The sequence below is a fragment of the Sphaerulina musiva genome (assembly GCF_000320565.1).
Source record: "Sphaerulina musiva SO2202 unplaced genomic scaffold SEPMUscaffold_1, whole genome shotgun sequence".
NCBI classification, from domain to species: Eukaryota; Fungi; Ascomycota; class Dothideomycetes; order Mycosphaerellales; family Mycosphaerellaceae; genus Sphaerulina; species Sphaerulina musiva.
In genome coordinates this window covers 2,669,399-2,689,619 of record NW_016017383.1, presented here as the reverse complement: position 1 = coordinate 2,689,619, position 20,221 = coordinate 2,669,399, and the positions used below count along the sequence as shown (strand labels likewise).

The following is a 20,221-nucleotide window of genomic DNA, read 5'->3' as shown; positions in this document are numbered from 1 at the left end:
GAATCATCAAGCGTTGGACTTGGACCGACTGACCAAGAACCCGTCAATTTCGATACCCTCGTCCCTCAAGTTATACATGCTGGCAACGTTGTTGGACAGCCTGAAGCCCAGGACAAGTCAGGTTTCAACGATCTCGAGCCAGACAGCAGCTCCCCGTGTGCCGCCAAGGACTCCGTTCCACTGACACTGGCCGAAGGGAAAGAGGATGTGCCTGCTGGAGTGTACCATGGTCCTGTGGCAGACGGTGGAGAGCCTGTGGTCAAGGACACCATGACGACTAGCAAGCGTGAAGCAAGAGATAAGAGAAAACAAGCCCGTGGCCTTCTCAAGCACGCATGGCTACAACGAGAGTCAACAAGGGCAAGGCTTCTAGGTAATTTCTCGCTCGAAGGTGCTCAGGTCTTAGCCACCACCACCCAAGCGTATATGAAGCGACGAAATGAGCTCGAGATGCTCATGCCGGGCGGTAGTTTGAATGTGGAGGATGCTAGAGTCTACCCTATGTTTTCGGAGTCGAGTCTCAGCAAACCTAAAGTCCGTCCAGAGGGGCTACAGGATCTACAGAGTCCCAAGACTGCGGCACCTGCAGTCGTGCCACACGTTGACAAGACCATGCTTGACAAGGCCAAGACGTCTATGGCCGCTGCATGCCAGCTCCGCAATGAATCCCTGGTGTACCTCGCGACTCCAGATCGATCTATGCCGCACGGATTGTGGAAATCGAAAGGCGACGTCAAGCTTCAGCGTGCGACTGCGTTCTACAAAAAGAAGCGAGACGCTTTGGTGGCTGCCTACGGTGATGCAGGCTTGCCATCTGAGCTGGGGATCTTGTATCCCCCAGTGCCATGACAGCATATAGCGTACCATGTATGACACTGGCGGACGTTCTCCTGGCAGCCAGCGTAGCAGCACGGGACATACATTTCCGATTGCTCAGCTAGTAATTAGAAGAAGGTACAAGAATGCCTCTAGCATGTGAGCGACACCTTCACGCCTTGTTGAAAACTCTGTCACACGCGGAAGGTGCGCTGCGAGAATAGGTGTGTGCTTGCACCCATAATTTCATGGTGGATGATGGAGCGGGCCCAAGGGGTGACGTCCGAGTCGCTTTTGGCATCGTATCGAAGGGGACGTCACATGGAAACCTGTAGGTACCTGGTAAATGACGAAGATGGCAAGGACCACTGCCGATGTAAGCATAAGCTAGGTATCTGCTCAGCACGAAGCCAGCTCAGTATTGCCATGATCAGCCAGACTCAATATTTTTGTCACCTCGGTGCATGTAGTAAGGTAGGCAGTGCATCAGTACGGGCAGACGCACTCCGTCCCAGTCCTCCGATTGCGTACCACAAGAGGAACCCCATCGTGGCTGCGAGATGTCCGCGGCCGCTGTATCGTCCCACCTGTACAGCCCGCGAAGCCCCCCCCCCCCCCTCGCATTCTCTGCATAGCAGCTATTTTGTTTGTATTTGTAGTATAGGTAGCTCTGCGTCGTTCAGCACGGGAAGTCACTCCATCGGGTTGGCCGAGTGCTTTGCTGTTGCAAAGGTTGGTTGATATCTCAGTGAGAATGTAAACACTTCTCACTCAGTTCGAGGGCTCGCAACGCCGGCTAGGTAGGTAGTCAACAAACAGTATGCCGGAAGCAGAAGCGTCCAAGTAATTTTTGTCTGTCGACCTAGTTCCTGAGGTAGGTAGGTATATAGTCTCATCGCACCACACCAGAGAACGTGGACTCATCGCTGACGGCACCAGTTTCTCCCGTGATTTACCTGCCATCGACACAAGGCCGTCTCCATGCCTGCACCGAGCAGACTCGCACAGAAAATGCCCGCACTGTCGGACACGGTCACGGCGCCCAGAGAGAATTCGCGCTCGTCTTCGGGCACATCTTCGCGTACGGCTGCAAATGTCGAAACGTACACCAAGCCGCCGAGCAGGCCTTCCCACAAGATGATGAGGAAAATGAACCAGACGTTGGGGATGAAGGGCCAGATGGCCTGTGTGGTCAACAGTCCCAGGTTGAGGACTTGGAGCCATGTCGGAATGTAGAGGCTCCTGATGCGCACAAAAGGCAAGCTGGAGCGGGAGATGAACACGCCCAGTTGGTAGATCGTTCCATACACGGGATAGAATTCTCGATATTCCTTGAACGGAGCGTGTTCGAGCGGGAATAGAAGCGTAGGCGCGACGCCTTGGTTGATTGTATACTCGGCGAGGTACACCAGGAACAGCGGCATCATGTAGGGAATGACAAGACCTCGAGCATGCATGTACTTGATCTTGAGGTCGCGGAGACCCTCAGACAGCCAGTTCTTGGCGCCGCCGCCATGCTGATAGGCAGGGGAGGCAGATCTTTCACTGTGCTCTTCGAGTAAGGTGGGATGCAACGAAGCAGCAGCTCTGTTGAGCAGGTCTTCCTCTTCGGCCGCAACGCGCTGGTACTGGTCCTTTCGATAGCCCTTGCGGAGCGGATCGAGAGGCAGGAGGATGAAGTACGAAGCCAACATCACAATGCCAAGGACGCAGCTGGACAACAGCGTCGCATGTACACTAAACCCGAAAGTGGTGGTCGCCAAAGTGTAGACTCCAGCGCCAAGAAGTCCAGCGGCACCAGTCCCTGAACCCCATGCGGCGAGACTGCTATGGCCGTAGAAATGTGTCAAAGCAAGAAAGCTCACCTCGCCCTAAACCAGCCCGTGGGTGGATGAAAAGTCAGCGACTACATCCTACTACATGTACCTCCTACATCATGTACTATACCGCTCAGGCACGCTAAGCTGCGGGGTCGTGTATTTCAAGTGTCATCTTACCGCGCCCGAGCTGATGTTGGCCAGCACAATTCCGGCAATCTTGCTGGTCATGCTCGCCGCGTCGGTGCTGTTGGGCGTGAGGGCCACGAGGAGCATGCCGCATGATGCGAGTCCCACGAACAGGCATACGCGCAGTGAGTATGGGATGAGGTGGATGATGTAGGGCGTGACCACTTTGGTGGCGAGGCCGGGCACGATGCAGGCTGCGAGAACCGTTGCCTTTGGTATCGACGGGCCCACCAGATCGAGGGCGGCAGTCAGTATAATCACGTAGAAGACGTTGTTGATCAGGCCTACGGAGACGGGAGTCATCAGTTCATCGGTATCACGATGCCAGACGGCCGGATGGTCGTTGGATGATTGTTTTTTAAGGTTGACAAAGCACCGCGCTGCTGTTGCTCGAAGGCTACCTTAAGGTATGTAAGGTACTTTTTAAGGTACAAGTAGGAGGTACTACTGACCGAAGAGCCAGAAGGCTGTTACGACGCGGCTGGACAGGCCGTCGAACTTGGACATCAAACGCAATTTGGCCCGCTGCAAGTGCATGGGGAGCATCTCCGCTGATGAGAAGATGCAATGGTCTACAAGGCGGTGGATACAGGTGTGTACCAGGTGGGTCGTTTTGGGCTCGGGCGGCGGCGGCGGTGGTGGTGGTGGTGGTGGTGGTGACGGTGGTGACGGTGGTGACGGTGGTGACGCTGATGGTGGTCGTAGTGGTGGCGGTGGTGAGATATTCTAACAAATTAGGTTTCGCGGCATCAATGATGCCTGAAGTCAACAACGATGTTTTTGCGTGATACATGTACCTCCTACCTCCTAGGTAAGGTATGGGCAGATCAGACATGGCAAAGCGCAGTGCACGCCGCTCGCACACGCACACGCACAGATGCATGCATGCACGGAAGATAAGGTGTGTACCTTGGTTCCCCATGCATGCCCCGTTTCACATTTAGCGCAGTCCCAAACCAGGCCGACTTTGATTGATGACTAGGGCAGTTTACGGTGTGCTGTGTGCCTGCTGCTGCTGCTGCTGCTGCTCACTCTCTCGTCCTCGTCCTCGCCGTCTTCCATTGTTGACACCAGCACCGTTCCTCGATCCCGACCACCGTCCACCTCGATTCCCGCATGCCTCATTCGCATTGACATGTTGGCCTTCTGCTCCGCCACAATCAAAATGCCCTTGCAGCAATCGCAGGATACTCCAATCAGTCACGCGAGTACACAATTCGCACTTTCCAACCGCAGCGAGTGAGCATGGACAGACCATCCTATGCGCGTCCTCCGGAGCGCCTGCAAGCACAGTACCAACACACGGCGCCGCCATCGTCGACTCACCCCCCGCCATATGCCCAACCGCCAGTTCAGGTACCGTTCGACCCATTCCAGGCGAATAGAGATCCGTTTCTGCCAGGCGGCGATCGACGAGGCAGCGCAGGAGTGCCCTCACGGGCATGGCCGCCATCGCAAGGTATGTCGTATTTCTTTGCAGCCCCAGAGCTGTGAGATGGACAAGCAAGAGATGGAGAGAGAGAGAGAGAGAGAGAGAGCGCGCGCGCGAGAGCAGGAGACACGGAGGAAGAGACCGCAACACGCCGAGGCTTCAGTCGCCAAACAATGCACGGCGCAAGACAGATCCGAGTTGGAAAACATGGCTCTACTACCGGATGCACTATCAACTACTACTGCCAAGAGGCGCCTCCGTCGTCCATGAGTCGCCTGGTTGCTATCTCGATGGCTGATAGCATTCCATCGTATCCCGGAGCTTCACTCTGCAAAGTCGCATCATTACGGTGCCGCCACGGAATCAGGGTGCAGCAAACGCGTTCACAACGGCAATGGGAGACACAATCTGCGCCCGGCGTTGGCAGTAGCTCTCTGTTCACCCCGGACAGCTAGCTGTCACGGCTTGCCAGAACTACGGACGGGGGGTCTCGAACCATTTCACGCGTGGTCCGATGCGTTTTCTCTGGCTATAATGGTGATGACAGGCCGTCGAGGAGGTGCGACAAACAACACGTAATGCGAGCGTCGAGCGAGCATGATGCCGAGATTGTCTCACTCGTCGGTGGTCTCGCGCGCCGAATTCTGGACATATATTTATGCTTGCCAGGTTTTCGAGCAGGGTTATGATGCCCCCACCATGAGGTCCACTAGGACCACTACCTTGCGCACCTAGTGAACTCTATCAGGACGCGAGCTACTGGCAGCTGCTGAGCTCATCAGACGATCTCAACTTGGCTAACTGCATTTGCGCTCCACAGGCAACACCTCCGCCCACCAGTCACCGCTCCAGCACCCCTCTCAACCACCACCACAACCACTGCAACAGCACCAGCATCATTCACAAGCTGCGTCCATGTCCATGCGACCGCCGTATGATGATCACGATCGTTCGAGACGGAGCTCGCTAGGCCATGCTGGCAGCCCGCAGTATGGGGGTGAGCAGTGCTGATTTTGGGGAACGCGAAACGATACTGATGAAGTCTCTTCGTAGGTCAAGCGCCGCCGCCGCCGCCGCCTTCTTATCCTGCGCGCAATATGCCTCCGCCATCTTCGCCCCAAAGTGCCCCTTCCTCTGCACATTTGACATCCGCGCCTCGCGGACCACCAACCGCCTCTCCATTCGGCGGTATACGCGATCTGGCGAGCAATCATCACCGTCCTGGGATGTCAATATCAGCAATACTCGGCGGTGGTGGCGACGAACGAAGGCCGCCTGGCTCTCCACATGGCTCTGTCCATGGACCTTCCTCCACATCGAGGTCGATGCAGCCCCCATCGCCAGGAAGAGCTAGATCGTCGAGTATGCGTGAAAGTGGTGATCGTGAAACAAGGCGCACGAGCCCACCAAGGACTTTGGGGGGGCCTTCGCGCATTGGCTCTGAACCACGACGAGAAAGGGGTTTCGAATCGCCGCAATTTCGACGTGAGCCCGCTCATAATTTTAGAGCATATCAGCCTCAAATGCAAGAACAATCACAGCACACAAATGGAAACGGCGCACCCATACGACCTAGTAGCCAACCCGCTGAAGCCGATCGGTTGCGCGGCCTGGAGGAGGCGACGCATCGTGAGAGTCTGTTTGGCAGTAGAGTGCCAGGACTTCGATACATGGGAGAAGCACCATCGCCTGCTGCCAGTGAACCCCCCTTTAGGCACGAGCGTCCACAATTCCACACTGGTGTTACCTCGCATCCACAGGACAGGCCAGTGTTCAACAGCCCTCAGATGGAACGAAACCGAAATGCTCTAGCCCCAGTGCGATATGCACCACCGGGCGGAATGTTTGGAGGAGCCCCTGCTCGTGAAGATCCAAGCCCGCTGTTTCGAGCAGGGGGGTATCCCAATGTATCGTATCCTGCGGCAGATGCTGCCAGAGAATCGATCGAAGGAAGGACCCAAGAGATGCGCCGACAGCACACTCGAGCCTCGCCACCGCCTAATGACTTGACCGCTTATGACAGACCACGAACCGGACTTTTAGACCGACCTGTGACACTCGAGGACCATCAGAGAATAGAAACCTTGCAAAGAGACCAGCAGCGCAAAGAGAGCGACAGCTCCGTCCACAAAGCCATACTGAACATCAGTCCTGAGCTGAATCGCCGAGGCCGCAATTCCCCACTCCCGCAAGCTGTTCAGGGAGCACAGCCTAGACACGTTGGCCCAGGTGGCGACAACCCGGGCATCAAGATGGAATTTGGTCGCATGTTTTCCGGGCTGGGATCCGGTGTCGGAAGCACTCCTAACCCCACCCACCCAGCCAATGGAGTCAGTACGCCCTCCCGAATGAGCCCCGCCAGCCGCCTTCTTGATGGAGGCGATCTCAGACGGAGCGTCGAGGTCGATCCACACAAGGGGCGCGGAAAAGCTGGATCTAGGCTGGGTAGGCGTAACAACGGCCGGCGTTCGAGAGACGAAATAGAAGACGCGGAAGGGAGCAACGCCCCTGACGCCCAGCGCGGCAACAAGAGAACCAAGACCGGCACCCAGAATCACCATCATCACCATCATGCGCATCCGCATCCGCATCCGCATCCGCATCCGCATCCGCATGCGCATCACCATCACCACCATCACGTCGAAGGCAGTGCACCTGGCAACGGTGCTAGCGTCTCACGGCATCCCTCCAGTGCTCTCTCACAGCCCAACTTGGCGACCGGTCAAACGCATCACCACCACCATCATCATCCACATCCCATCGGACACCATCACCATCACCCCCCAAGGTCGGCTCCGGCCCCACGGAAGCCAACTATGACCATCATCAACAAAAAGGTTCTGGACGAGGTTGCAGGCAGGCCTCGCAAGCATCTGGGGACACACTTGTACACGACGGAACTATCTCCTGCACCAGCGGCAGATACCCCATTAGATGCGAAAATTCGTTATAGCAGCAAGATGAAGCCGATTCCAGTGATGACGAGCCAGGAGAACTGTACTTATACCATCCGTGTTCCACGGTATTACCTGACATCTGGAGAAGGGGGTGCGGCGATGAATCACAGCCTAGAAGAGATTTGCAAGAGACGTCAAATCTGGGGTACTGAGATCTACACTGATGATTCTGATGTGATCGCAGCAGCGATACACTCTGGCTGGATCAAGGGAGATTTTGGAGAATACAATAACGACCTGCGTGATATCTGCGACAACGCCTGGGAGCATGGCAGTGAAGGTGAAACACCGTTGTCATTGGTCACTCGGCCCCAGCGACCAATCAAGGCTCCAGAAGGATACGATGCACATGTTACGCTCCTGATACTGCCTCCTCTGGAATTCTATGCGGCCACCAGCCAGCACCACTTAGCATCGCGAGAATGGAAGAAGAAACATGATGGCATGTCATACATGATACACAGCATCGAATTCGTCGATGAGGGGCCTTCGAACCGCTTCGTGGAACGCAGTGCTGCTGCCAGGAAGAACAGAATTGCAGTCGAAGAGGCTGCTAGGAAGGAAGCTGCTGCTGGACTGTTGTTGTTTGCAAGCGGAGGCAGTAGCTCTGTCAGAGTTGGCGCTTGATCCTACTTTGCCGCGGACAGTACAGGTAACAGTGTCTGCTGCTGCGCACGTATTCAGCTATACAGCAACTCTGTTTCCAGTTTCGACCTGTCTGAAGTCCCTGGTCAGGTAACCCTGCTATACGTTAAATCGACGACCTCGATTTACCGCTCCACCCGAACTCTGACGCGCAGGCCACAAGCCTAGTACGTCTTTTGTCCGTGAAAGCAAGTTGCAGTTTCAGTTCTGCCGATAGCAGAACATAGCAGAACATCCCGACGGCTTGTCTGGCACGAACAGTTCACGAATCTGAATAAAGCATTCTGGACTCTAGAGGGTTCCAGTCCATAGCAGGAGGAGATGCGATTGTACAGCGTGCTACGACGTGCCTTATTGTAAGGAGAAAGATGTACGATCCATGTATTTGTAGATGAATTGTGGTATAAAGCCCAAATTTACCTCACGCGGCCAGCTTCCAATCACAGTTGATACTATCCGGGAATGTAATATAATCATGGTCCTCCCGACGTGAACGAGGAGGCGTATGTCGAGTGAAAATATGCCAAGAAATGACATGAACCGCAGTCCCTTGCAGACCCCTCGGGCGTGTTGCACTTCCACTCTCGTCGATGAGATACCTAGTCCTCGAACATCGGAACCCACTGTCATGATGGTCAAATGCTACTGTACAACAGAAGCTCTGGAAACCCTCCTTAGAAACATCGCCGGTCTCCAAGTCCATCAACAACGAGCGCAGTTCGTTCTTCAACGATATCGATCCTTCAGCACCCGAGCACCTCTGCGCCAGGTGGAGACCGCCAATGCCGGAACTGTCGAAGTTGGCTTCGTCCCTTCGGAGATGACTAGAAAGCTGCAGCAATCCGTTGTGCAAAGCCGTGTGGTCCAGGAAAAAGATGCAGAGCAGAGCGATCAGACTGTTGCCGGCAGCGCAGATGGGAAAGATGGGTCAGTAAATCCGCAGTCGCACGCGGACATCGATACCAATGGCGGAGTCGTAGCGAATGGTCACACGAGCACACATCGCGCAGTTCCATCGCCTCTCGCAGATGAGGAAACATTGCCAGAATTGGTCAAGCCAGCTGCGCAAAAGTCTCTTCCGCGTGATCAAAAGGTGCAGCGCAATGCTTCCACAGAGGCTAGGAGGTTGCGCAAAGAACGGCGTATGTGGGAAGGAAAATACAAGCCGACCAGTGTCGCGAGAATGGCTCAAAGAGAAGGGCAGAGAGAGACTCCGACACAACAAATTATTGCAGAAGAGCACAGCGAAGATTCCAACCAGGTGCAACACGTTCTCGCAAAACTTGATCAAGAACTGGGCGGCCCTTCCATCATCCAAGCCCAACAGCAACGCGCTGAAAGGCTTGCCTCCCAGTCCAGCGAGAAGAACCGCAAAGCGCGGATGATAGCTGCCGAGAAACACGAAGAAAAACAGCGAGCTACCGCAGAGGCAGAAGCGCAGCGCAGGAAGCAAATGGAACCCTGGATGCGAGATAAAGCCGCTCTCCAGAACAAATTCGGCGCCAAAGGTTGGGCGCCCAACAAACGCCTGTCTCCCGATTCACTCGAAGGTATTCGAGCCCTTCACAAGTCCGATCCCGAGACATATAATACCGCCATGCTCTCTGAGCACTTCCAGATCACGCCCGAAGCGATTCGAAGAATTTTGAAATCGAAGTGGAAGCCACAGCCGGAGGAGATTGAGAAAAGAATGGAAAGGTGGGAAGCTCGAGGTGTCAAGAAGTGGCAAGAGATGAGTGAATTGGGCATGAAGCCCCCCAAGAAATGGCGAATGCTGGGGGTTGCTAATCCGAAGCTGGAAGGGAGGCCCGTGAAGAAGTGGGAAGACCAGAGAATTGAGGCTCCAATCGACCAGCGAACAGGAAGGAAGGGGAGATGGCGTGACCGTGAACGACAACAGACGGACCCAGAGACCAGTCTCGCCCATCGGCTGTAGTTTACATAAGTCTCAGCCAACTTATCGCGTCCAGCGCGTTGTTGAGATTCCTAGGAATGTTTATCTGTTGGCAACAGGTATCAACTGCTCCTTTATCGCTGGTAACATGTCTCAAGGATAGTATTATATCAGACCAATCTTTTCTGGATCAGTAAGCGGATGCACGCCTGTTGCAAAACGTAATAGCAGTCTAGCATCTGTATAAGGCGAACAGCGAGGTACATAGTAACAACGAGTTTGATCGCACGTCTTCTGTCATCTGATTTCTACCCCGGGATTTAACGACAGTTGGACCCAAAAGAAAATTAAGCAGAGGAGGCACATAATTGAGCGTAAGCGTCGTTGGACGTCTCTTTCGGTAGCTCAAATATCAGCACGAATCTGAGTCTAATTGTTGTACAAGTAATTGTCACTATATGGATAATGTTACTAATATGCCAGAAATGTTGCCATCACCACCCTCTCTATTGCTCATCAATCATCGATGTCACTCAAGCGACAGTCGCTCTAGTATGGCATGGGCATGGGCGTGAGATGACCATCTTTGTCATATTTCGCCTCTGCGTTGATGTTAGCGCCAAGTACATGTACTCAGTGCACCCCCACAAAGGGCAACCTACTAAAAAATGTATAATTCAGAGTGATGGTATCGATGTTCCGCATCGTGGGATCCTTGAGGAAGTCAGGATCAATGTAGAAGAAAACAGGCATGTCCACCGTCTCTCCTTTATTCAGCCGCTGTTCCTCGAAACAGAAGCACTGAATTTTGCTAAAGTATGGCGCAACTTGTGCCGGAGTGACGCTGTACGTCGCCACCCCTATAATGTCCTCATCCTTGCTGTTATTCGTGGCCGTATAGAATGCCAATGCAGTCTCCCCCGGCAACACTCGGACTTCTCGTTGCTGCGGCGTGAACTTCCATGGCAGAATGTCTGAGGTGGAGCCGGCGAATGTGATGCGCAGACGTCTCGACGAAGTGACGGGGGTCAGCCGCGCGGCGACATCGTCGTCGTCGGTCAGAGGCCCCGCGTGCGCAGCGGACTTGATGGGTGTTCCGCCCCAGCCCGTCTGCTGACATATGGTCTTGTACAGCGGCACACTGCCATAGCTCAAGGCCACAGTTGCAATGATGATGGAGAGGGTGTAGTAGGCGGTATTTGCATTCTTCTGCGCGAACGGCTTGCGCATCTGCTCCATGCTCGGGCGTGTATTCTGGCTCGCCGTCCGCAGGCCTCGAGTCGTCCGCGCCGACACAGACGGCATGGGGCCTGCCTTTGCGCATCCCGAGCACAGCCAGCTTCCCCTCCTGATGGCCAGATCCAGCAGACTCTTGTATCGTGGGGGTGCCATGGCATGCAGTGTGCTTTCAATTACCACTGAACAAAACATAGACACAGTATACACTGCTCATTCAATGCTCTGGGGTTAGGTGAGGATCGGTGCGCCCCGCTCGGCCCGCGTCGGCAGTCTTCCGTCGTTCTGTCCGTCTTTCACAAGACTGGCACAAGCACAAGCATATGCACATTCACATATTGCCTCCAGCATATGGCGTCTTCCACACTCGGACGATGACACTGCAGTCATGTCGGCAATATGTGGCGTCTGCCACGAAAATCCGTCCAAATATCGTTGCCCCAAATGCGACTTGAGATTGTCCGTCCGCTCTTCTTGAGCTTCTATATTAATACCAAAAAACAAATACTGACCGTTTCCTAGCTGCTCGGTGCCATGTAGCAAAGTACACAAGACCTCGCATGAGGAAGACACCCCCGTCCAAGTCGTCCCGAGCGCAGATACTGCATCACAGCCAGGACAATCTGCAGAAAAACCGGGCCAGCTGTTCCCAGCTCGGCATAACGAGTCTGCTCAGACGACGGTGAATAGCCAGTCGGGATTTGAAGGGTTCGAGAACGATGCAGAGCTCAAAAGACTTCTGTCCCGGTTTCCACATCTCAAGTACGAGCTGCAGCTGGTCTATGGTGTGACTATCGAACCCGGACCAGATGACGCCCATACATGGGCGAAACAGAAGTGGTTGGATGATGGGAACGCCCAACCGCGATCTAAGGGCTCACGGTCTCGTGGCGGACGAGGTCGAGGCGGTTTCAAGTGTGGTGGCCATCGAGGCGGCCATGGCGATATGGCTGGCGAGCTGCCTGTGGTGGAGGACAGACTACATGGTCCATGGACGCAAGCCAAAGGCGACAAACAGGGTACTGGGTACATTCGTAAATTGCAAGAAGTGAGCCATCCTGAGCTTTCGGAGGGCATGCTCGAATTCGTCAGGTTATGTGCTATGAGATTCGGTTAACAGGGTGGCAATTTTTGACATGGAGATCAAACGCCTTCCAAAGACAACTTCTTCGACAGCTATGTACATAAGCAGCCGTGATACGCAACTCCAGGGTATTTGTTGCAGTGTGCATCTCATCCTCTTTTTTTTTACACCATTATCCCACATACTGGGAGATATCCAAAATATTGATTGGTACATGTATGATACATATCCAGAAATCCGGTGATGTCCGTCGGGAACCCACCCATACGCCCGATGGCCGATATTGGCCGAGCACGTGGCCTTCTTTGCCTTATCCACGTAGGTTGAACGAGAACTCGCTGGCAGTCGCGCTTGTCAAGAGCGGTGGCTCTGGCCCTCGGTCGCGACTGCGACTTCCACTCGCACTTTGGCTATTTTCACTTCCTGGCCGCATGTAATACTCGACCTTTCTGTGATTCCCTTTGCGCTCGTCTGTCTGGTCGTACGCATTCAATTTTCGTCGCTCCGTGGACGCCACCGCATCCCATTCCTTTCCGCCAATGTTGCTCGAGACAGGAGGCGCTTGTCGGAAGCGTCTCCCAGACGATCCACCTGCCATGGACCCCTCCTCATCCACGAGAACGATCATCCATACTCCGACTGTACCAGAGTGTCCGAGGAGAGGGGTGCAGTGTATCCAGCGTGGTCGCCCTTCTCCTTCCCCGTCTTCGTCAGGCCGGGTGAGCCACCTGATCTTCGCTGTCACACCGCGCCCTTCAGATAGCGCAGCGCCCAGATCAGCACGGACGCGACTTGAACCGCCAATGCGGTTGAGGAAAGGCGACTGCAGAATCCCCGGTACTCGCAGAGATGGGGATGTGAACAAAATACGTAGTGAGGGCGCAGGCCGGATAAGCACATACTACATTTGGTCAGTTGGCGGAAAGCGAGCCAATGGCAACAGGTCTCAAACTCACATGCTGGTATACACCCTGGAGTTTGCCATTGAGGCGCTCTTTGATCATGGAAGCTCCAGTCTCAGAAATAGCACGTTTTTCCTTGTCCAGAATGTCCTGACTAGGGTCCTTCAGTAGTAAACGAGGTCGATGTATGCTTTCACAATCGCTATCGTCCACATACTCCTTGTGCATACGTCCTCCATATCGACGAACAGTGTCCAGTTCTGCGCCATTGAACATCTCGCTGAGTTCTTGAAATTCGTCTTTGTGGTCCTCCTCGTCCTCGCCAGCTCCGCCACGTTTGGCTTGTTCCTTTTCTACCATGCGTGTCAGACCTTCCATCTCACTGCAGTCCTTGATCAGGCCAGACACATCGACTTGCGCCCCGATGAAGTATCGGATGTTGCCTCGACTGTCCAACAGAGGTGCCGTCATCAGCAGGTTCATGAAAGGGCTGCCATCTCTACGGTAGTTGACAAACACTTCAGAATGCTCCCGGCCTTCGGATGTGGCCATTGCCAGCCTGCGGACAGAGTGCGGTGAAGATCTGGGCCCCTGTAAGAAGCGACAATTTCTACCTATCACGTAGTTCATGCCATACTGGGTGGTTCGCGTGAACTCTTCGGAGACGAACACGATGGGGTTGTCCGTTCGGCTGGGATCCGTCAAGCAGAAGACTTCGGCCAGACCCTCGCTAGCTTCTCTGAGGTGAGGAGCAAGCGTGCCCGTAATCCGACGCTGGATGCTGATGCTAACAACCTGCGTCCAGGTGTGTGCGATGTACGCAGGCAGGTCTTCTTGTACCAAGACTTTGAAGGCACGGTCTGACTTTTCTTGAAGCGTGGCATTGATGGTCGGCTTTGATGGCTCGTTCGTGAAACTTTGGTCCTTGATGGGCTCTAGCGCTTCTGCGATCGCGTTGGCATAATTGATAGCGCGAAGGGCTTTCAGCGCATCCAGGTAATAGATCAATATGGGAATGCTCTGAGGCCTGTGCGAGTTCAAGAATCCGGTGAACTTGAGCAGCAGTCGTGGATCTTCAAAGATGGTCCGCAAATGCTCAGCGCTAAATAACTGGTCCGAGCGCTTCTCCAGCGCATATGAGCCAACGTCCTGATCGTCTTGAGCCGGTGCCACAAGGTCCCACGACCGGGGATCGTCTTCAAGCACGGGCTCGAGAAAGGACGAGTCGAGCGTGTCGGGAGCTTTGGTCTGAAGTGGTGGCAGTGTATGAACGGAAGTAGCTACTGTGTCCTGGGAGAAAATCGACCCTGCACTGCTATGAGCCCCCACATCGTAGGCAGCGTCGTCTGGAGAGAGTGGCGATGGAGGGGCGACGTCCTGGGACATCAGACGCCAGTTCGACGTTCTCCGGAGGTCAGTATCGGGCTGCGACATGGTAGGCTTGCTGCTGCTGTTGGGATGGTTTCTCGAAGTCAGCCTCGCTCGCAGACCTTCACGCGCTGTGTGAAGAGCCTTGATACCCACCTCGTTCGGGCCGGAATATGAATGATGCCACCGCGTTGAGGGAGCTGGCCCGGCCGCACATCCAGGTCGGCGAAGTTGGGAGAGCGAGGAGGCAGATCCGCCTCGAGGCTGTGGATGCTCTTGGTACGGGAGACGGCATCTTCTGTGCGAGAATAGTCTGGTGTGCGGAGTGCTTCATGCACGCTCGCGCCGAATGAGGTCCCCTTTGACCGCTCGCTGGTCAGCGCGGGTGCGTAGATGGCCGTGTCGACAGTATCGATACTGCTGATCTTGCTGCGGTCACGGGGCAACGAGGATTCGCCGTCCTTGAAGCTGCTCTCCTTCTCCATGGCGCGCAGCTCGCGGCGACCATTGGACGACTGATGGGGATACTGTTTCACATAATCGTAAGCTGAACTGAACGCCTTAGGGCGCAGGTCGCGCGTGGGTGACGACGGCATTGGCCGCGCGCAGGCAGGACGGTTGGTGGGCTGGTGGGTTGGTGGGATGTGCAGCAGCCTGAGCCAGCAGAAAGTTGGTTGCACAGCGGAGGTAGCGTCGCCAGCAATACCACGTAACGACTACTGTATACAGTAGTCTGCAATGCTCGCTCAATCTGCAGAGAGTTCCCTCGATTGCGCTTGTTCCAAAGCCTATTCGGTCTTGCCTTGCAGGCCTGAAGCCCGTCACGCTGGGATGGGGGCACGGAATCGCGATCTGGGAGTGCACCACTGCACAATGCCTGCCTGGCGGGCGATGAGAACCATAGCGCGGAGAGGAGGCAGCGCGCCGCCGCGAGACCAGCCAGTCCGCCAGTCCACCAGTCCACCAGGGTAGTGTCGCTGGCACTGGCACTGGCACAGTCACTGGCGCTGGCGCTGGCGCTGGCACTGGCACTGGGCAGGCAGCGCGGGCTGAAAGTGGGAAAAGAAAAGGGCGAAACGTACCAGCCGGTATACAGCCATCGTCCTAACCTCTCGACTCCAACGACAAGCATCGGACGCTGGTCGTTTCAGGGATATCTTGCCTAGTTCTACCAGGCCCCCGATTCCAATGCCAGAGTCCCGCTTGGACTGCGACGCGCCGCTGGCCTCCTTCGACATCGACTGCTGTCCCAGTATCAACGGCTGCGGCACGACTTGCTGCGTGACCGACGGGCGCGCAGAGTGCATCTATTCAAACATGTCCGTCCGGGTGGTTCCAGAGCTCTCGGGGGCGCAGCGGTATATATGCATGTGTATATGTATATGTGTATATATATATACATAAGGTACATCAACTATGCACACACCAGATGCGCCCTCTCAAAGGCCGAGGCCGCCAACGCAAAAGAAGCTGTAGCGGCGAGTATGATCTAGGAGGTAGTAGGTCGTAGACTCGTGGTCAGGTACCGTCTGTACAGTAGTACTGTACCTTAGTTTCTAGGAGGTACTGCATGGCATTGTGGCATCTTGTCAGACCCTGCCAACCACCACTGCTGACAGTACATGTGTTGTTCACGAGTCGAGGGCCTCCTTGCTGTTGCATGTCCACCTCAGCCCACTGGCCCAGTGCCCACCATGCGCCCCGTCCTCGAGCTCGCCCGAGCGATCGTCGGCGACTTTCACTCCAGTGCTACACTGCTACCACCGTACCTCCAACTGTCCCGCATATGGTTAAGCTCTGCGTTCAGAAGCGCAAAGGCTTGGCCACTGCGTGCCCAACCAGTCAGAAGGGGTCTCTGGAGGGTAATTTTATACGTGATTGACTGCTGTTGGTTCGCGTCGTGGCCTTCTGCGGGCGTTCCCGAGCGACGGCGGCGTCGGCGGCGACATGGCACAGGCACAGGCGCAGTGCAAACGGCGACGATGGTCATGAATCGAGGGCCCAGAGCCTCTGCACGACTAGGTAGGTATCATCTATGAATTACTCGTCGCATGCTGTGGGCTCCGAATCATGTTCTTCGACGTGGTGAAGTCCCCTGCAGCTCGTCCTTTTTGTTTTCATAGGTACCTCCATACATGTACCTCCTACCTCCTAGGAGGTATGCAGAGTGACTTGTATACATGTATGATGAGGTGAAGACCGACGAGGCAGCCCTGCTTTGCCCTGGTTGATGGCATGCCCCCGGGCGACAGTAGTTCTCGCAGGCACTAGGACCAACCTCGTACGGTACATACCTACCTGTAGTACATTGTGCTCCATCACTCCATATAATCCCGGCGCAAATCATCTGTCGATGCACCATTGCACCTACAGACACCAGTGAATGTCCCACTGTCTCCGAGACTCAGACACCACGACTGGACTGCACGTCGTGCAGCATCTCCCTCCCTGCATGGGCATGGATTCGCGCAAAAATCACAAAATGTCATCAAACGTGGCGTGGTCGTTTATTAGCTGCTGTCCTCCCACCTGTCGATCATCACGATAAGACCCGATAAGACCACACCTGGAACCGACGCTCCCGAGAGTGTAACTGTGTAAAGTAAGACACGGTAGACACCCGGTGTGTTCGTCCGCAGTAGGAGGTAGGAGGTACTCCTCAATAAGGTACCTCCTAGTGGATGTTATTACAACAGTCCCACAATGTCCCATGCGCATGCGACGAATAGGTTTATTGATTTGCACCAACAGTGGATGTTGTTGTGAGTTATTGGGGGTTGCATCAACTGTATCGGGATTGTTGTAGTGAACGCTTTTGTGCTTTCTAGCAGGCATTGTCGCGGGGCCTGGTCGGGAGAAAAAAAGTCCAACACCACAAAAGGACTGTGCACACGTCCGATTGCTGTCATACAGCAAGATCTGCGGGATCATCTACCGGCATATGAGCAATTGAAAATTGCGCAGCTCATCTAACAAGTACTTGCTTAGTACCCAGGGGTGCAACGTACGTATTTGCCTAGTAGATACCTCCTGTTTCTCTCTGGGACTGGGAGTATCTCCTCTCCTCTGCCCGCCTGGTAAAAGGAGGTAGCGCAAGTTCGCACTCTCGAGTGTGAATCAATTTACTGTGAAGACGCCACCGGAGAGTCGGGGACAAACCATCCTCACTCGGTCCCTCCCGTACGATCCTACTACTTACCTGTACCTCTTACCTTACCTACCTAAAAGGTAGCAATTCGTTTGTGCGCACACTGCGTCCGGAGAGGTGAGCTTCCGAGGTGCTTCCAGGGGATTTGCGAAAGGTACAGCGTCAAAACGATGACTCCCAGGACGGATCTTCCCACTCTTTCATTAGAGCATTCGTTGTCGGCTGCCGAGCGATATTGGGCCATTGCCAGCCATAGCCGTAGGAGGGAGGTAGCGTTTAGACACGAAAACTTAACTTCACAACTCGTGTACATAAACTCAAACACATTGAGTTTGAACACTGAACACGCATACAACGGTATAGAGAACGTTGCGACTAACTCGGCGTGGGAAAGGGTCCAAAAGGAGCGAACACGAGGTTATCTGAAGGACTCTACTAGAGGCTTCCTACCTCCTAGATGGAAGCGGACGCTCTAACAAGCGTCGAAGCTGGTCACTCTGGTGGCAAGTGGTGTATGCAGATAATAATAGCTACCTCCCACCGCACGCGAGGCAGTTTATTACTCCTAGTCTCCTACCACCACATGGTTCTGGACGATGTCTCCTCCTTTCGACCTCGCCAATCGCTATCTCGGCATCCCTCGTATCAGAATGGGTCCGAGTGTCAACATTACCGATGTCCATATTGTGAGTGCCGATGTCCTGTCAAGCGTCTCGCCAACGGACCGATTTGCGTTCCCTCGTTTTGCGAGGGCTAGCGCACATCTCGTGGCGGTCCCGAAAATCCATTGTGTCTGCGCAGTAGTAAAGACTGTAAAGGTAGGAGGTACAGGTATGCATCAGTTCTGATCTCCAAAGTAGAGAAGTGTTCATATGTCATCTGACGTGTACCAGGTTGTCAAGTCGATCATTCTGTGAACCAGCCCAGGACCCGAGGAAGGTGCCAAGTGCCATTCAAGGCATGGAGGCCAATGGGTAGGTACGACCGACAAGCTGGGCCGAGATTTCGGTAGACGAGGACAGCGTTCGACGGCCCGGGGAGCTGAGGTGCTGCGTGATTCATCGAGATATTCATCTGAGATACTATACCTCCTAGGTAGTTGCTAGCTCTTGTCTGTCGGTAGAGGTAGCTCGCCAGGGACTAGTGACCACATCAGTCAACGATTCGTTGCATCTGGTTTCCTTACCAGCGATACTAAGGTACCTAATAGCAGTACTGGCGCCACTCCAAGCGGCGCCATGCAAACTCCTCATCTACCTCCGGACAGGACAGATCACGATACTCGAAACATCCTTCCGGCCCGCTTTGCAGCGTGCGCTATCTTTGCAGACTATGAAGTAGGGGTTCATGCGCATCCTCAGACAGACTTCCCGTCCGGACTTGATGCTTTGCAGCTGTAGTCTCTTCAGGAATACCATATGTCGCACAAGCGGAAGTTCTTGCTTGTCCAAAGGTGCATCTGCTGCTTTCTTCCTCCACAGGGCCGTAGAGCACGAAATGCTGCGCGATAAAGATGATATCGAATATCACCGATATGTTAGCCAGACCCAGCTTCAGAGGATTGCCCGTAATCCCTGACCAATCTCGCTGCATGCTGCTGTCGATGATTAGTTGCGACAAGCTCAAAACTCCTCCAGTAAAGTCCAATAGTTGTTGCTGGCACACGGTTAGCGCGAGCATCATCAGTGCTGTGGCTTGTCTCTACCTGGATAGACCATCCGATCGTTGACCTCCGCCGAAAGTTGGACACAACTTGTGGAACGTACTTGAATACGGTATATACAAGTTTGACGTAGCTCAGTCCTGAAAGGCAAAGAGGTAGAAGGTCAGCAGGATGGCGTAGACATCGTAGCATCCTTTCAGGTGATCGTACTAGTACTTACCATATACGGCGTCAAGCCACGACCAGCCCTTGCCCGTAGTGTCATTCCCCATTGCCAGCACCATGATAGCGAGGATGGACATGGCAAAGAAGCCGCCATAAATCAAAGCCAGCGTGACTCTCGTGATGCGTCGATGAATCGTGGCACCGGGATCCCATCCCCAGAGACGAGGCCAGAACTGCGAATAGCACACTACGCTCATGACGAGCCCGAGCGAGCCAAAGGCCAGGTCGTTGAAGCGTACCGTAGGCTCAGGAGACGCCGGATGGCGGATAGCATACTGACGCCTGATGGTGGACGAATACAGAAACAAGGCCGTCGACAGGGTGTAGCAGAAAAACCCAAAGCAGTTGAGCAAGGGGAAGTCTGGCATCAGACCATGAGTGGTCCGTCGCCGACAGTTGAGTATGGCCTGGGGGAAGAACGAGATGGTCCACGCGATGAAGTTTGACCACCCGAAGATCCTGAAGCAGTCAGACTCGGATGCGAATGCAAGTCATCTACAGCAACGATGTCTTAGTGGGCTGAGCATACCATGAGATGACGCGCAGGGCTTGCATCAGCCCATCGTCGTCGACAACCATGAAGATTCGATGTCCTCGACCGGTCACTGTACTGTACTCGAGGCCATGGTGTATAATGATATGAGCCTCAACACGTGGGATAGGTCTATCGGTATCAGAACGTGTTTCCCAGTTCCCCGTCTCTCTCACTTACATAACCCTCGTCACTCACTGCATGCAGAGCCGCCCCGGGCCGCGCCCTGCCGTCCTTCCACTGGCTTCCAGGCACCGAGCTGGCGCGCTTGAGTTGATGTCGCTTGTCTCAAATCGCAATAATCACTACCTTG

At 54.5% G+C, this 20,221-nt stretch overlaps 8 protein-coding genes across 8 annotated transcripts; 3 read left to right on the top strand and 5 right to left on the bottom strand.

Moving 5' to 3' along the window:
• Positions 1-943: 943 nt before the first annotated feature.
• Positions 944-3,427, bottom strand: SEPMUDRAFT_146208 (Golgi integral membrane protein). Its single transcript, XM_016903517.1, has 3 exons — positions 3,275-3,427; positions 2,814-3,106; positions 944-2,687 (listed from the first exon to the last, which is right to left on the bottom strand). Exons 1-3 carry the CDS (start codon positions 3,366-3,368, stop codon positions 1,737-1,739), a joined length of 1,338 nt encoding a protein of 445 aa, XP_016765235.1. The 5' UTR covers positions 3,369-3,427; the 3' UTR covers positions 944-1,736.
• Positions 3,428-4,508: 1,081 nt separating this feature from the next.
• SEPMUDRAFT_122529 (Rxt3-domain-containing protein) lies at positions 4,509-8,276 on the top strand. The gene is made up of 2 exons (XM_016901777.1): positions 4,509-5,251; positions 5,308-8,276. Exons 1-2 carry the CDS (start codon positions 5,170-5,172, stop codon positions 7,836-7,838), a joined length of 2,613 nt encoding a protein of 870 aa, XP_016765234.1. The 5' UTR covers positions 4,509-5,169; the 3' UTR covers positions 7,839-8,276.
• Positions 8,277-8,481: 205 nt separating this feature from the next.
• Positions 8,482-9,958, top strand: SEPMUDRAFT_146205 (uncharacterized protein; the record flags this gene model as incomplete). Its single annotated transcript, XM_016903516.1, has 1 exon — positions 8,482-9,958. The coding sequence occupies one exon, from the start codon at positions 8,485-8,487 to the stop codon at positions 9,790-9,792; it is 1,308 nt and encodes a 435-aa protein (XP_016765233.1). The 3' UTR covers positions 9,793-9,958.
• A 230-nt stretch (positions 9,959-10,188) lies between these two features.
• Positions 10,189-11,115, bottom strand: SEPMUDRAFT_146204 (cytochrome c oxidase assembly protein-like protein). The gene is made up of 2 exons (XM_016903515.1): positions 10,413-11,115; positions 10,189-10,352 (listed from the first exon to the last, which is right to left on the bottom strand). Exons 1-2 carry the CDS (start codon positions 11,053-11,055, stop codon positions 10,300-10,302), a joined length of 696 nt encoding a protein of 231 aa, XP_016765232.1. The 5' UTR covers positions 11,056-11,115; the 3' UTR covers positions 10,189-10,299.
• Positions 11,116-11,374: 259 nt separating this feature from the next.
• SEPMUDRAFT_33198 (uncharacterized protein) lies at positions 11,375-12,103 on the top strand (the record flags this gene model as incomplete). Its single annotated transcript, XM_016908532.1, has 2 exons — positions 11,375-11,445; positions 11,509-12,103. The coding sequence occupies 2 exons, from the start codon at positions 11,375-11,377 to the stop codon at positions 12,101-12,103; spliced, it is 666 nt and encodes a 221-aa protein (XP_016765231.1).
• A 277-nt stretch (positions 12,104-12,380) lies between these two features.
• Positions 12,381-14,358, bottom strand: SEPMUDRAFT_36344 (uncharacterized protein; the record flags this gene model as incomplete). The annotated part of the gene is made up of 2 exons (XM_016908635.1): positions 12,381-12,971; positions 13,027-14,358. The coding sequence occupies 2 exons, from the start codon at positions 14,356-14,358 to the stop codon at positions 12,381-12,383; spliced, it is 1,923 nt and encodes a 640-aa protein (XP_016765230.1).
• Positions 14,359-16,815: 2,457 nt separating this feature from the next.
• SEPMUDRAFT_104411 (uncharacterized protein) lies at positions 16,816-17,732 on the bottom strand (the record flags this gene model as incomplete). Its single annotated transcript, XM_016900539.1, has 4 exons — positions 16,816-17,186; positions 17,349-17,414; positions 17,540-17,557; positions 17,591-17,732. The coding sequence occupies 4 exons, from the start codon at positions 17,730-17,732 to the stop codon at positions 16,816-16,818; spliced, it is 597 nt and encodes a 198-aa protein (XP_016765229.1).
• A 557-nt stretch (positions 17,733-18,289) lies between these two features.
• SEPMUDRAFT_146202 (uncharacterized protein) lies at positions 18,290-20,032 on the bottom strand. The gene is made up of 5 exons (XM_016903514.1): positions 19,906-20,032; positions 19,372-19,835; positions 19,194-19,291; positions 18,692-19,144; positions 18,290-18,628 (listed from the first exon to the last, which is right to left on the bottom strand). The coding sequence occupies exons 1-4, from the start codon at positions 19,953-19,955 to the stop codon at positions 18,806-18,808; spliced, it is 951 nt and encodes a 316-aa protein (XP_016765228.1). The 5' UTR covers positions 19,956-20,032; the 3' UTR covers positions 18,290-18,628; positions 18,692-18,805.
• Between the last annotated feature and the right edge of the window lie 189 nt (positions 20,033-20,221).